Source organism: Artibeus jamaicensis, unplaced genomic scaffold, assembly GCF_021234435.1.
Source record: "Artibeus jamaicensis isolate MK-2021 breed Jamaican fruit bat unplaced genomic scaffold, CSHL_Jam_final contig_1157, whole genome shotgun sequence".
In the NCBI taxonomy this organism is placed as follows: Eukaryota; Metazoa; Chordata; class Mammalia; order Chiroptera; family Phyllostomidae; genus Artibeus; species Artibeus jamaicensis.
Genome location: NW_026521226.1, coordinates 490,880 through 503,793, shown reverse-complemented (window position 1 = coordinate 503,793; position 12,914 = coordinate 490,880). Strand labels below are relative to the sequence as shown.

At 41.8% G+C, this 12,914-nt stretch overlaps 1 protein-coding gene across 8 annotated transcripts in view; it reads left to right on the top strand.

Moving 5' to 3' along the window:
- The first annotated feature begins 3,201 nt into the window (after nucleotides 1-3,201).
- The window catches only part of MITF (melanocyte inducing transcription factor), a 243,277-nt gene continuing 233,564 nt past the window's right edge, over nucleotides 3,202-12,914 (top strand). For all 8 annotated transcript variants that reach the window (XM_037139827.2, XM_037139824.2, XM_037139825.2 and 5 more), the window contains exon 1: nucleotides 3,202-3,469. In XM_037139827.2, the coding sequence (XP_036995722.2) occupies nucleotides 3,366-3,469 (104 nt within the window). In that variant the 5' untranslated portion in view covers nucleotides 3,202-3,365. The remainder of the gene's footprint in view (nucleotides 3,470-12,914) is intronic.

Sequence of the window (12,914 nt, the reverse complement as noted above, 5' to 3'; positions counted from 1 at the left end):
TGGACTGTGACTATCTGGAGAACAGGGAGGAAGTCATTTTATTCCTGTAGCTGGAGTACCTAGCACAATGCCATATTCCTATCTCATGCACATTTAGTGCATACTGAAATGGAAACCCTTGCCCATCCATCCTTGCTGGATTTTTATAAGCTCAAATAAGAGGTGCATCTGACAAACATTTTTTAAAAGTAAAAGTATTCCATAAACATAGGTCATATTATTAGTGAAAATAATTACAATCTCTAACTATTGCTTTTGTACTTTTAGTAGATACAGTCCTTGGTTAAAATGTATGGAGTTGTTGACTTTAAATCACACTTTTGAAGAAGAAGAAGAAGAGGTATCTACTCCTGGGTTTAATTAATAAGCGAAGAGGAATTACAGGGCTTATCTGTCAAGTGCTACATTTTTTGTTATGTGGATTAGTGGTATGGCAGTCCAGAGAAACTTTTCCAGAGAAAAGAAAAAAAGTTCTTTTGTCTTTATATCTGGAAAAATCTAAGGATATCTGCTTGTATGATTGTTGATAATTGTTGATCTTATCTCAATCACTCTTATTTTTTATCAGCTTCCTTATGTGACCACAAGTAATTAGCTTTAAATTTTCATCCCTCCAGCAAGCACCATGCTTCCAAAAATCATAGTCTTCCCTAGTCAGTTTCCATTGGCTCTTTCCTCAAACATACCATGTGCAACACTGCTTCCATGTCTTCCTCATGTCCATTTTCTCTTTTAGAATGACGTGTCTTGTTATCTAACTTTATCAGAAAGTGTACCCCATTTTTATTTTATTTTTACATTATAAAAATGTCCTAACAGAAAACTTCAAAAGATGACTTCTGGTCCTATTAGGGTTCTATGTCCATCTCTAAAGAAATCACTGTGGCTAAGGAAATGTGGTACACTGATTGGTCAGGATTAGCTTGTATACAATTTCCCACTGGGTAGCAGATGGCACTGTAATTGATAAGCCTGCTACATGTAAAAGAAGATAATTTTTCCTGAACCAAGTGTGGAGTGAGACCAAAAGAAAAGGTGTAGGGGGAAAAAGAGCTATCTGTGTGTACCTCAGGGCAACCTCAGCTCAGAGCTTTGTATCCTAGTGATCTCTCTGGAAGGTGCACTTAGTTGGAGGTAAATTCAGGAATTTCAGCTTTTTTACAGGGTTTTCTTGGTCAGTTTTGGCTCCCCTAGGTCTAGCAGGTCACTCTTTGATATAATGGATGGCATACGAAGTGTTTAGTTACAGTTCTAAAGAGGTTATAAACTGCATTTCCTATATGAAGTGCTTGATAGTCTTCAAGTGATCAACAGACCAAAATTACATATATAATCTTATTTACATCTATATTTTCTTGGGAGAGGGTCCATAGCTTTCCTCTGATTAAAAAGCTTTTGGTGAACCAAAAGATTAGGAAGACTTCAGTATTTCTCAAGAAGGGAATCACTGATATTTGGACAACAATGTTTATCACTATACAAAATGTATAGCACCTCTGGTCCATACACTTGAAATGCCTGTAATACCCCCAAGCCATTGTGAAAATCAGCCCTGCCCACTCCCCCCCCCCATTTCAAGCACTTATACCTGAGTCAGGATGAGACTAGGAGACCAGGAGTCTACTAGAAGGAAGAAGAAAGGTAAAACACAAAGAGAACATCTGATTTCTAGCAACCCAGCTCTCAAGGAATTTGGGATGCACATTCATGAGCACAAAAAAATCCACTTTCCTCAGGAAAGTTCAGATATTTTGCCTTGTTTTAATGTTGTTGTTGAAGGGCCTAAAAGTAATATTTTGGGAAGTAAATTTTATTGTGGGATTTTGATACTGGCTACTGCAATATGGTGTATGTACTCTTGTACTTTTCTACAAATCTCCTTGAGATCCTCAACTCTTCAAATGTTTTTAGATGCAAGATTAAAATGTTTCACTGTGAGGCAAAATGGGTAAGTCCTGGAAGATGGGCACACATTAGCCTGGCCTCCTTAGGGTTTTCTCCTCAGATGATCATTTAGTTTATTAAGTCCAAAAGGAGAAACTCACAGATGAAATGTTATTCTGAAAGGGGTATCTTCAAGATCTAATAAATAAAAGAATGACTATTGAGCAGCATTTTCATAGATCACAAATCAGTTTCTGTTGCATCTGCAAGGCTTGCAACATCTTTGGAAACAAGTTTGCCAATCTCCTGTTTTATAGGTTAATAAATTGAGGCTTTTAGGAACCAAATAACATGACATTCCCGAGATTTCACAGAGCTTTAGAGAAGGACTCAGGATTTCATCTCTGGGTCTTAACAACTTTAAATGCCATCCTCTAACTCTCTGCTCCCCTGATGCCTCAAGACACTTTTAAAAGAAGGAAGACATACTACTGGAACTAATCAGAGTGAAGGACTGGAAGCAAAAGTGAACTACAACCCAGAATGTATTTCAGTTACCCAAGTGAGTACTGGAAAGCTCAGGTGAGGGGATTAACACTTTTAAAGTTTATAGCCCCACGACTTCACTCACGAAATGTTAGGACAATCTTATCTGAACTCGCAGTCCACTGAGAAATTAAAAACAGTGACGACACTGTTTTGTTACTTTGTGCTTTTTTAAATGAAAGGAATTTTTCAAGTGGAGTTGAATAAAGGGGAAAGCCATTCAGATGGATGAATAGTGTTGTAAAAACTCAGGCTGAATTATGGAAAAGGAACGCACAGTAATGTTTTAATTACGATGTGAAGGCAAGTTCCTCCACTCTTCCATTCTGAGGACAACCTGATTTGATGCAGCAGCGCTGGGAAGCTTGCAGGCTGAGGGGAATCCTTTTATTTTAAGGCAGGCTTGAGAGCTAAAACTTTCCAGTGCCAAACTCCTCACTATTTTTTTGTTTTTTAAATAAGGACTTGACATCTCTTTTCAAACGTCTGAGCTGGGAGGAGGGGTGATGGTAGGAGAGCACGCTGAGTCCATCCTTATTAATATTTAATGGTGAGGTCTGTACCCTTGAGTTAAGTAGGGAGAGAGGAGCCGCTGACATTGACAGTGAATCCAAACTGGAGTGGCCCTGGCGGTGTCCACTACGCTGCCCCTTCCCCGCTTGGCCTTCTGGGAGTTGTAGTTTTCATGGGAATCGCTGCCCAGGCAAGCCCGGAAAGCCCCGCCCAGTCGAACTACAATCCCAGGCAACGCTGGCCACTGCCCCTCCCGCCCCAGGCGAGAGTGAACTCCCGGCGCCGGGGCAGCCGCGCGGGCGGCTGGCTGAGCCAGGCACTTCGCGGGGCGCCGGCTCCCGGGACCCAGGCCCGCCACCTCCCCTCCGTCCCCCGGGCTCCACTCTCACTTCCGAGCAGTGGAGGGACGGGCAGCTGGAGACATGCAGTCGGAGTCGGGGATTGTGCCGGATTTCGAAGTAGGGGAGGAGTTTCACGAGGAGCCCAAAACATATTACGAACTCAAAAGTCAGCCCCTGAAGAGCAGGTGAGTAGTGACAGCTGGAAGGAGGTGCGGCGGGCAGCAGGGGTACCCTCTCGCCTCCCACCCCGGGGCGTGAAGAGCCGGTGGCCCAGGCTCTGGGACAAGGACCCTGTGCCCTTGCCCCGGGGCAGTGGCGAATTGTTCTAGCATTTGGGGTCTGCCCCGGCGTGGTGCGCCTCTGGGGGGGTCTCTGCCCAAATGCACTTCGGGGGCGCTGCAGGCAGCCCGGGGTGGCTCACCGGGACAGGGGGACCCTTGGCAGGGTATATGAGCCGCTGAGACCGGGTGGGGGCTGGGGAGCTACCCGGCGAGGAGATGGGGGAGGAGGAGAGCGGCCGGGTCGCTGGCCCGGTGGGAAGGGGAAAGACAATTTCAAGTAAACCCTTTGCTGAGTAAACCCATCTGGCTGAGGACTAGGAGAACAGCTTGGTGGATATCGAGGCACTGCGCGTTGGAAGCAATTAGCTCGTTTGTTGTCGCCTCTTAGGAATCCGCCCCTCTGGGAAAACCCGCCTCTGGCTGCCTTCGGGTGAAGTTTCCCTGAGTCCCGCCTCTCACCTGGGGGACCACACTGCGCGCCGCAGGGCGGGGGCAGAGGGTGGGCGTGTCTCCGTAGCCGGGTTAAAAGACTAGAGCAGTAGAGACCCACTGAGCTCTGGGCCTTTGCTGGAGGAGAAAAAGCCTTGGGACCGGCGGATATTGGATGCTCCCTACGTGGTAGTGACAAGTATTTAATTAGCGAGGGACTTAAAACAACTTTTTAGGAGAGGAATGAACAAACTCGCTGGTTTGGCTCCCTCTATACCTCCGGTGCCCATTTCCTATTCTACCTCCAATCCCAGTTTTCTGTCTTATTCCTTTCTGTCAGTCTTGTAGCCTCCAACATTTTCAGTGTTACCAAGAAGGAGGAGGTATGGTCACTTGAAGCTGTGAGAGCAGAGAGGGTTTATTTCCACTCCTCTCAGTTGTGGGGTAAGATAAAATGATATAACTGGAAGGTTCAGAGTGCTTCTGCACTCACTTCAAACCTCCTATGGGCCTCTCCTTGCTGGTAGGGCTTGAGGCAATGGGCCTGGCTGGTAGAGGGCAGGGCGGGGAGGGTCCAGAAATCTGGGTGAATGAAGGTGAACTGAGTCTGGAATGAGGAGCTATCTTCTTTACTTCTGAGTACAGCAGACTACTACTTACCTCTAGTGGAAAGCAGAGCCATGTATGTTACTTTAGGCCGCAGAGGTGTCCAGCTGAGGTAGAGTGTGGCTCAGGATGGCTATGAATACTGAATGTGGCACAACAGAAAATTGTAAATTTACTTAAAACATTATGAGGTTTTTTTTGTGATAACATGTCGCAATGTATTTGATGTATGGCCCAAGACAATTCTTCTTCTTCCATGTGGCCCTGAGACCCAAAAGGTTGGACACCCCTGCTAGGGTTTTGTCAACACCCTGAATCCAAGTTGAGAAAGAAAGTCTGTGAACAGCACACTCAATGACCATGCTGCTGAAGCAGCCTCTTTGCAGATTGTAACAGAGATTGGAAGGAAACCTCTGCAGTTATATGCATAAAACCAGTCTGTAGTTGGTGATTTCTCTTCATAATGGCTGTCTTGTGTGTGAGCAGAGATTGTGTGTGCTGGGGGTTGGGAGTTTTGAGTAATAGTGTGCAAAGGGTATTGTTGGTTTTGCTCATTGGGGCTTTATCTGCATTCGGCTGAAGGGACTAGTGTTTTTACTGAGCAGTCTCTGCTTTTGCTTCTGTGAGCAAATGCTTGCATTGCAGAATGAGGGAGTGTATGTGTGTGTGTATGTGTGTGTGTGTGTGTGTAGTCCAGAATGAAATGAATTAACTGGACTCCTTGGAACATTTTTGATGGTAGTTGATACATAACATTACATGAGTTTGAGAGAGTGAAGAAAATACCATCTGGAATAACCTCCAACAATTGAATGTTCTGGGAACCAAATGAATGTTCTTTTTCAGAGTTGGCAATAAGTTACTTGCAAAGGTGAATGAATGTCTCGGTAGCTTTCTGGCATGTGTCAGGCCAAGTGTGGTTCGTGGGAAGAAATGGCTTCACACTTTGAAACTAGAAACAGGTGTGGGACAGAACCTGTATGGAGAGGAAGGCTAAATTTAAAAAGTTGTCAAACTGTCTGTGGAGCAGACACATGCTCTTTGAAATAAAGAAGTTAAATAAATCTGTGGAGAAATATATGAGGTTGGCAAAATTTCCCCATACTGTTTTACATCCCACACATCTGTTGTATGTCTTTAAAGAGGCCACACACTGTTCACGGCCTCCTCAGGGCTTTTTGTCTGAAATCTTTGATGGGGCACCTCACTTCTTATAAGTCTTGGTTGGAAAAAGTTGAAATTGAAAAGTTAAGACTGTTGTAGCTATTTTGTTTAACAATTGTATTCTCAGCATTATCTGTTGGAGGTTGAAAATATGTCCATAATCTGCCCACTTTTCATCAACTACTATTCTATCACTTTGGTCCAAGAAATCATCAGCCTTTGCCTGGGTTATTGTAGGAGTCTCTTAGCTGGACTCTTGCTTTCTACTTTTATTTGCTTTCATGTGCTTTCATCACAGCAGCCATGATGTTCCTGTTAAAACGGATTCTCAGTGTAGGGGTGATTTTGCCTCCTAAGTCATTTGGCAATATCTAGACACATTTTTGGTCGTCACAACAAAAGGGAATCCCACTGGCCTCTGGTAAGCAGAAGTAGTTACCATCTACAGAGCACGAAGTAAACAGTTATTTGGCTCCAAGTTGTTACAACTGAGGCTGAGAAACCCTGTGTTAAATCCTGTTACATCATGTTGTTCTCTACTCAAAAAAGCTCCCATGGCTCCTAGTTTCAGTAAAATTCAGGAGTCTTCAAATGGTGCAGGTGGCCTAAATGGTCAATCTGCCTGTCAGCTTTGACCTTGTCTCTTGCTGCCACTCTCCTGGCTCCATCTGCTCCACCTGGGCGGGTCTCTTTGCTGTTCTAGGAATATTCCAGAGCCTACTGCCCCAGGGCCTTTTATGTTGTACTTGCTGGTCCCTCTGCCTGGACAGCCCTTTACCTAGAGAGCCACAGGGCTCACTCCTGCACCAGCTTGAAGTTTCCCTTTAAATGTCATTCCCATCAAGCCTACCTTGACCACACTGTTTATAATTGCTAATCCTCCTAAATCCCATCTTCCTTGCCCTGCTCTGTTTTTCTCATTGTAATTATATTATAATTTATCCTATACTTTCCTGATATGATACATTTATTATATATTTCTCAACACTGGACTACAGGCTCCAAAGGAGCAGTGGTTTCTTTCTCTTCCTTGTTTACTGTTGTGTTCCAGAGTCTAGAACAGTTTCTCAATCTTGCTCTATTGACATTTTGAATTGGATAATTCCTTCTTGTGGGGGCTAGCTTGGGCATTGTAGGATCTTTAGCAGCATGTCTGGCCTCTGCCTGCTAAAGGCAGTTGAACTCTTCCCACGTTGTGACAACCAGAAATGTCTCTAGATATTGCCAAGTGTCTGTGAGGGGCAGAATCACCCCTGCTTTGGAACTACTGGCCTAGAACAATGCTGGGCACAATGAGTGTTTGGTTTTTGTTTTTGCATTCCTTTCAACATTGCATTCCTTTTGAAATAGATAACACCAGAGTTTCTCCCATGAGGCATTTATATACTTTTTATTTGGGCTAAACTCAGATAAGCAAGTGTTTCATGAAGAAGGACGCATTTCCTAAATCAGCCCTGCTGCCTTTAGGAATGTGAAGCTGCTGGATTTAGATGATGGGAACCACATTTCATTCCTACTCACTGGCAGAACTGTGTAGTAGGAAGACACATACTACAAGAAAAGATTCTAATGAAGAATTATTTGCAGTTTGGTTACCCTAACAGGTTCATGATACATTTTTGTGTTGTGGGAATGTGCTCTGAATGGTGGTGGCAGAGGAGAAGTGCCGACTGTCATGGGTGAACCCAGAATTCACATGTTAGCACCATCAGGTCAGGCTGTTGAATGAGTTCCTGACAGCCAAGAAACTCTCAGTAGGTCTTTGGGACCCGAAGAAAACATGTTAACATATGGTAGTATCTGAACGTTTCTTTTGTTTGGTTTACTCAATTCTGTGGGCTTTTTAGCTGCTCATGCCCTTTTCCTGGACAGACTTAAGAATTGGCTTAATCTAATTTTAGTTTCTTCTCAGTTTTTTAGTGATGTTTTAGATAAATTCCTGCAAATTAGAAATAGGAAATGAAATGAATTTTTGGTTTATAATGGTAGGGCAGGGTATAGTGATGGTTCTTTAATGCTGATTGATAGAGGGGTATGTGAAGATTTCACAGGTTTATGGTACAATGAGAAAGACGAAGACTGTTGTGCCCCCTTCAGAGTCATGTGCGCATATCTTGATATAAGGCCATTGCCATTTCATGGGGTTATTCTGAGATGTTCCCTCTGTCTTCCTATTAAAAAGGCCCTTTCTTTTATGACATGATAATCTATTGTTAGAAAAACAAAACTGTCAATCTTTTATTGGTTTCTGAAAGTTTTCTTGATTTTTATGGGCTGTCCAACCTGTAGGGAACCAGTAGCATGGAGTTTAACAGCATTGTCTGGCATCACTGTCTGTCCCTAACTAGCTGAGTGACCTTTGGCAGGCTGAATGACCTCTGATCTCACTTTCCTCATCTTGCAAATGGGGCCTGCACCCTTAATCTTAAGAACATGAACTACTACCTTGATGGTGGAAAAGTATTAGCATGGAGCCTGGTACATAGTAAGTGCTCAGTGGAAGTTGACAGATGTGTTTCTTGGTATTTTATTACTTAGCAGTGGTTTTGCACTTGTTGACTCTGGCATTCTTTTCTAAAGCTGGTATTGTTATACAATAAAATTACCCCAATTTTAGTAAATTCTTCTTTGCTTTCATTCTAATGAGCTGTTCAGACAATTTTTTGTATTTTATCTTTTTGTTCCAGCCCATAATGGTTTTTATAAGTTGGTTTAAGAAAAGCTCTTGTGCCAGTGCAAACCTAAGATAATAGCTAACATTTATTGAGCATTACCAGCCACTGTTAAATATTTTGACATGTGTTAACATAATCATGCAAAACCTGCATGAGGTAATAATAATAAATAAAAACTAATGACATTTTAATTATAATTTTAGAAACAGGTAATGCTTACATGGTGCTTAACTGCATACCAGGAATGATTCTAAATATTTTACTTGTATTAACTCAGTTAATCCTCTCTTCCACCTTGGGTGTATTTTTATTATTCTCATTTTACAGAGAAGGAAACTGAGGCATAGCAAGTAGATGGATTTGATTCAGTTGGAGGCCATCTGGCTCTAACCTCAGGCTCTTGTCTATGAGTCTATACCACACGTCAAAGGCTCTGTGTGACTGTGGGAAAGGTGCCTCATGCCATGTCTTCTCCAAAACTCACCTCTTGGGGTGAGGGGTGACAACCTATGGATCCAATTCAACATACAAAACAGAATGTTACCACCATGGGGAGGCGGGCATTGGCATTGGGAATTTGACAGTGAAAGGGAGATTGGGGTCAGTTTTGTGAATATAGGGGTATTTGAGTTTGGTGGTGAAGGTCAAGCAATGATCAAACATGTTTCTTTACATGTTTGATAGTGAAATATTAGATGCCTTGGAGGGCATACTCTTAAAAAAAGCTTCTAGGGTATTTGGTTGCCTTTTAAACTTCCAACCAGAGTCCCAGTTCTTCCTCGTGGTCCATGGGCACCTTGTGGGTAGCAGAGACTGTATGCATGTGAACAGGTTCAGAAGGAGCTGGGCTGGAGCACTATGCCCATGGTGTTGCCACTTAACTGCTATATTTGTGTCTAAGACACTTAATCCCTTGGAGTCTCAGTTTCTTTACCTATAAAAGAGAATTAATAGATCCCTCTTCTTAGAGCTGTAGAAGTTTTAAAATTTGAGGTAAAATGTATAAAAGTGCTTTGCAGAGTGCCTAGCACATGGTAGAAGGTAATAACAATTTTTTTCTATTTTGTAATGAATATAATTTTCCCTCTGCATAGCAATATCTGAACAATATCTCAAGCAAAACATATAAAATTGAAGCACCTTGCCTGGCAGATGTTCAAATCTTATTATGCAGATTACTTGCATGGCATGATTAGATGAAAAACTTGATTAAAGTAGGATTCTAAGTGTTAGTTTTGTGTGCAATTGGACATTTCCTTTTCCCAAGTATGCCCTTTATACGAAATGTTTAAATGTATGTATGTGTGTGTGTTTAATTCCCTTTGAGCGCTGCAGTAAAGTTTGCACAGGCTGATGTTTATATCTGCTCCAGTTGTGCAAGAAGTGGAAAATATTCTTTTTTTAGAACAGGTCACATGTGCTTACTGTCAGGAATAGGACCTCAGTGTAAAAAAATGTATCTTGGGACAAATCAAAGTTACTAAATTTCTCTCTCCAACTGCTTTGTTTCAGAACTGGCAGTATTAGGATAAATAATAAGGAAAAAAATCCTTGGTTAAATTTTTTTTGGTCATATTTTTAAGGACAATAAGAAAGAGTTTCATTAGTTTTTTTGTGTGTGTGTGGTTTAAGTATAAAGTATACTTTGCTGTTTGGTTTGATTCATCGAAGTAAATTATAAAAATATGTTTGACTGAACTCCAAGTATGAATTATTTGGAGAAAATCTAGAAGATGGGTCAAAGATAGCAAACAGAGTTACCACATGCTTTTGATATTGTAAAGACAACTGTGCAGTTTGCAAGAGGTTTTTGTGAGTGCTGTGAACATTGTGTACTGTAGAGCAAGGAATGACACTGTTGTGAAGTTGGCATCAGGGGTCTCTCAGGAAAGTCACACACCTATTTGTTTTCTGTTCTTGAGGATTTGGGAAACTAGGCTCCATGTTTCTCTAGGGTGGATCTGAAACATTGCTTCCTGATTTCTTTGCTACATCTTTCCCTCCTGAGGCCTTTCATGCATGCCTTAAGGAATAAAGAAGACATCTTTGGAGTGCTTACACAAGACAGCTGTCCTGAGATTCAGAATGACAAGGCTTTTCTCTTCTGTGGCCATCATTTCTGGAGCTTCTTTGCTGATTATGTACATGCGGTAGCTCATTGGCTAGTGTTGACCTAGAGCAGGCAGACAGGGGTGCAGTACTTTGGGGAGTTAATGAGATAAAGGTGAAAGACCCCTAAGGAAGTAAGTTAAACCTCAAAATCATGAGGACCCTATTGTGTTTTTCAGGATACTTCTAAAACATCACTCAATCAATTTAAGCAGAGACAGTATAATTTTGGGGTAAGCAGGACCTTTTGTTTCTCTTTTTTCCTTCCCTTCCCCCTCGCTTTTTCTCCTTACAAAAATTTAAGTGGCTATGGCTGTCAGGCTCTGTGCTAGCTAGCCATCAGGAATCAGATATAGAATCAGATAGGTGAGGTTCCTGTTAGCATCCTTGCTTTTTGTCTTGGACGTGGCAATGCAGTTAATCAACCAAATAGACGAACAAGATAATTTTTGGTGCTATGAAAATTAAATAGATGTTATAGATAGAGCATGACTGGGAAAAATGGATTAGATTTATTAGATTGGGGAATTAGGAATGAGTTCAGGAGGACATGATTTTAAGGCAAGACCTGAATCTCTAAAATAAATGTGCAGATCTTGGCACTACCACTTACTAACTGTGGGACTTTGGCCAAGTTACCCAAACTCTCTGAACCTCAGTTCTCTGTTTTGTAAAATGGGGTGGTAGGTCCCTTGTAGGGCTGCTTACAGAGATAAAAGGTAATTTGTGGAAAGCAGCTCATCTTGTAGGTGCTCAGGAAGATGCATAGGCCTGGTTCATAGTAATACTATTTTACTATTACTATTTTCAGTCTATGGTTGGGAGTCCACAGATGCAGAGGGCCAATTGTAATTATATGTTTATCTCTGACTGTGTGGGATAAGGAGGGTTGGGACCCTTCAACCCCATGTTGTCAATTAAGTTTGAGTAGTGGAGAAAGAAATACAGATAATATTCTCTGTAATTGTTTATAACTTGGTCTTAAGTGTTTTCCTAATGTTCAGTGAGTCAGAAATTTGTGCTTGTCTGGATTAAAAGTGGAGATGGGTCTTGTTTCTTTTACTCTCCTTTCTTCTGTCTGGGATCATCTTACTTGAGTTGTTCTATAGCTCTTTTCACTGTTGTGCATTGAGATCATTCATGTCTGACCATGCTTCCCTTATGTTTAGCCTAGATATGGTTTTTGGCAGGTTTTTGAATCACTTTTTGGAATAAAGGAAAGGTCCAAGTAACCTAAGATTAAAAAGTAAAGCCTAGAGTTGATCTAACAAAATATACACCCACACCACAAATGAGTAACTCATGTAGAACTCCTGACTCCTAGTCCTGTGTTTCAGCCTCTACATCATCCCTCCTGAGTATACTGTCATGAAAATGTCAGTGTTGGTACAAAAATGAAAAAGGAGCCTCTTCTCCCACACACCATTTCAAGCTTTCCTGAAAGTTGAGATCCACAAGCAAAGGGGTGTTTTCAAGTCAACTATTTAAAAAAAATCTTCAAAGCATTTGAATTTCAGTAGCTATGTTCTTTAATTCAAACATTCATGAAGTGGTAACTTTTAAAAAGAAAAATCCCGGGTCATGTGGGAGCAAATATTTAAAATTCAAATCTAGTGAGTTACAGGCTTAAGGAGGGCACTGGGAGGATCACCTTCCAGAAGAAAACTGTGGGTTACTGAGCAATTTCTGAGGAAGGCATCTGTGGTCTTCGCCCTCCTACTCCGCCCCTTCCCCAAAGTGGGAAAACTTGCTGAATCACTCCCATGTATCCTCCTATTTTCCCTAAGGTCAGGGGCTAATGGCAAAAGTGGTCCTCCCTACTGACAGAATATGCACAGTTTGTGTTTTAGAAAATGTTCCTTCAGGGAAGCTTACCTGGCTTCCATGGGAAGAAGATTTGAGGCAGAGAAGATTCATTTAGCCTGATGGCAGAAGTTTTATGTATGGAATAATGAAACAACAGGCAGATAGGAATGCTGTCTTGTCTTCAGTATCTTTGCTCTAATATGTTCCCAAATACTAACTGGTTCTAAAAACATGTGTTTCAAACATACTTTTTATTTTTATAACTGGAATTTTGAAACTTGATAAAAGGAAAATCACATAGAAGTTCTAAAGTTGATTTTACTGGTTACCTTGGAACCAAGTGCACAGTGCAATGCAGTCTATCTGGGGAGTGCCACGAGATGTGGCTGCGCTGTTCCTCTGGCCTTGTCCCACATAGCAGAGACAGTACTCGGACTGAGTCATGAACAGAACAGACACTCAGATACTGTAACAGTCCTCCACCAAAAGGACTGGCCATATTTTTGTTTTGCTTTTGAACATTTGAAGTTTTTCAACAAAAGATGGAAAGGTAGCTTTGC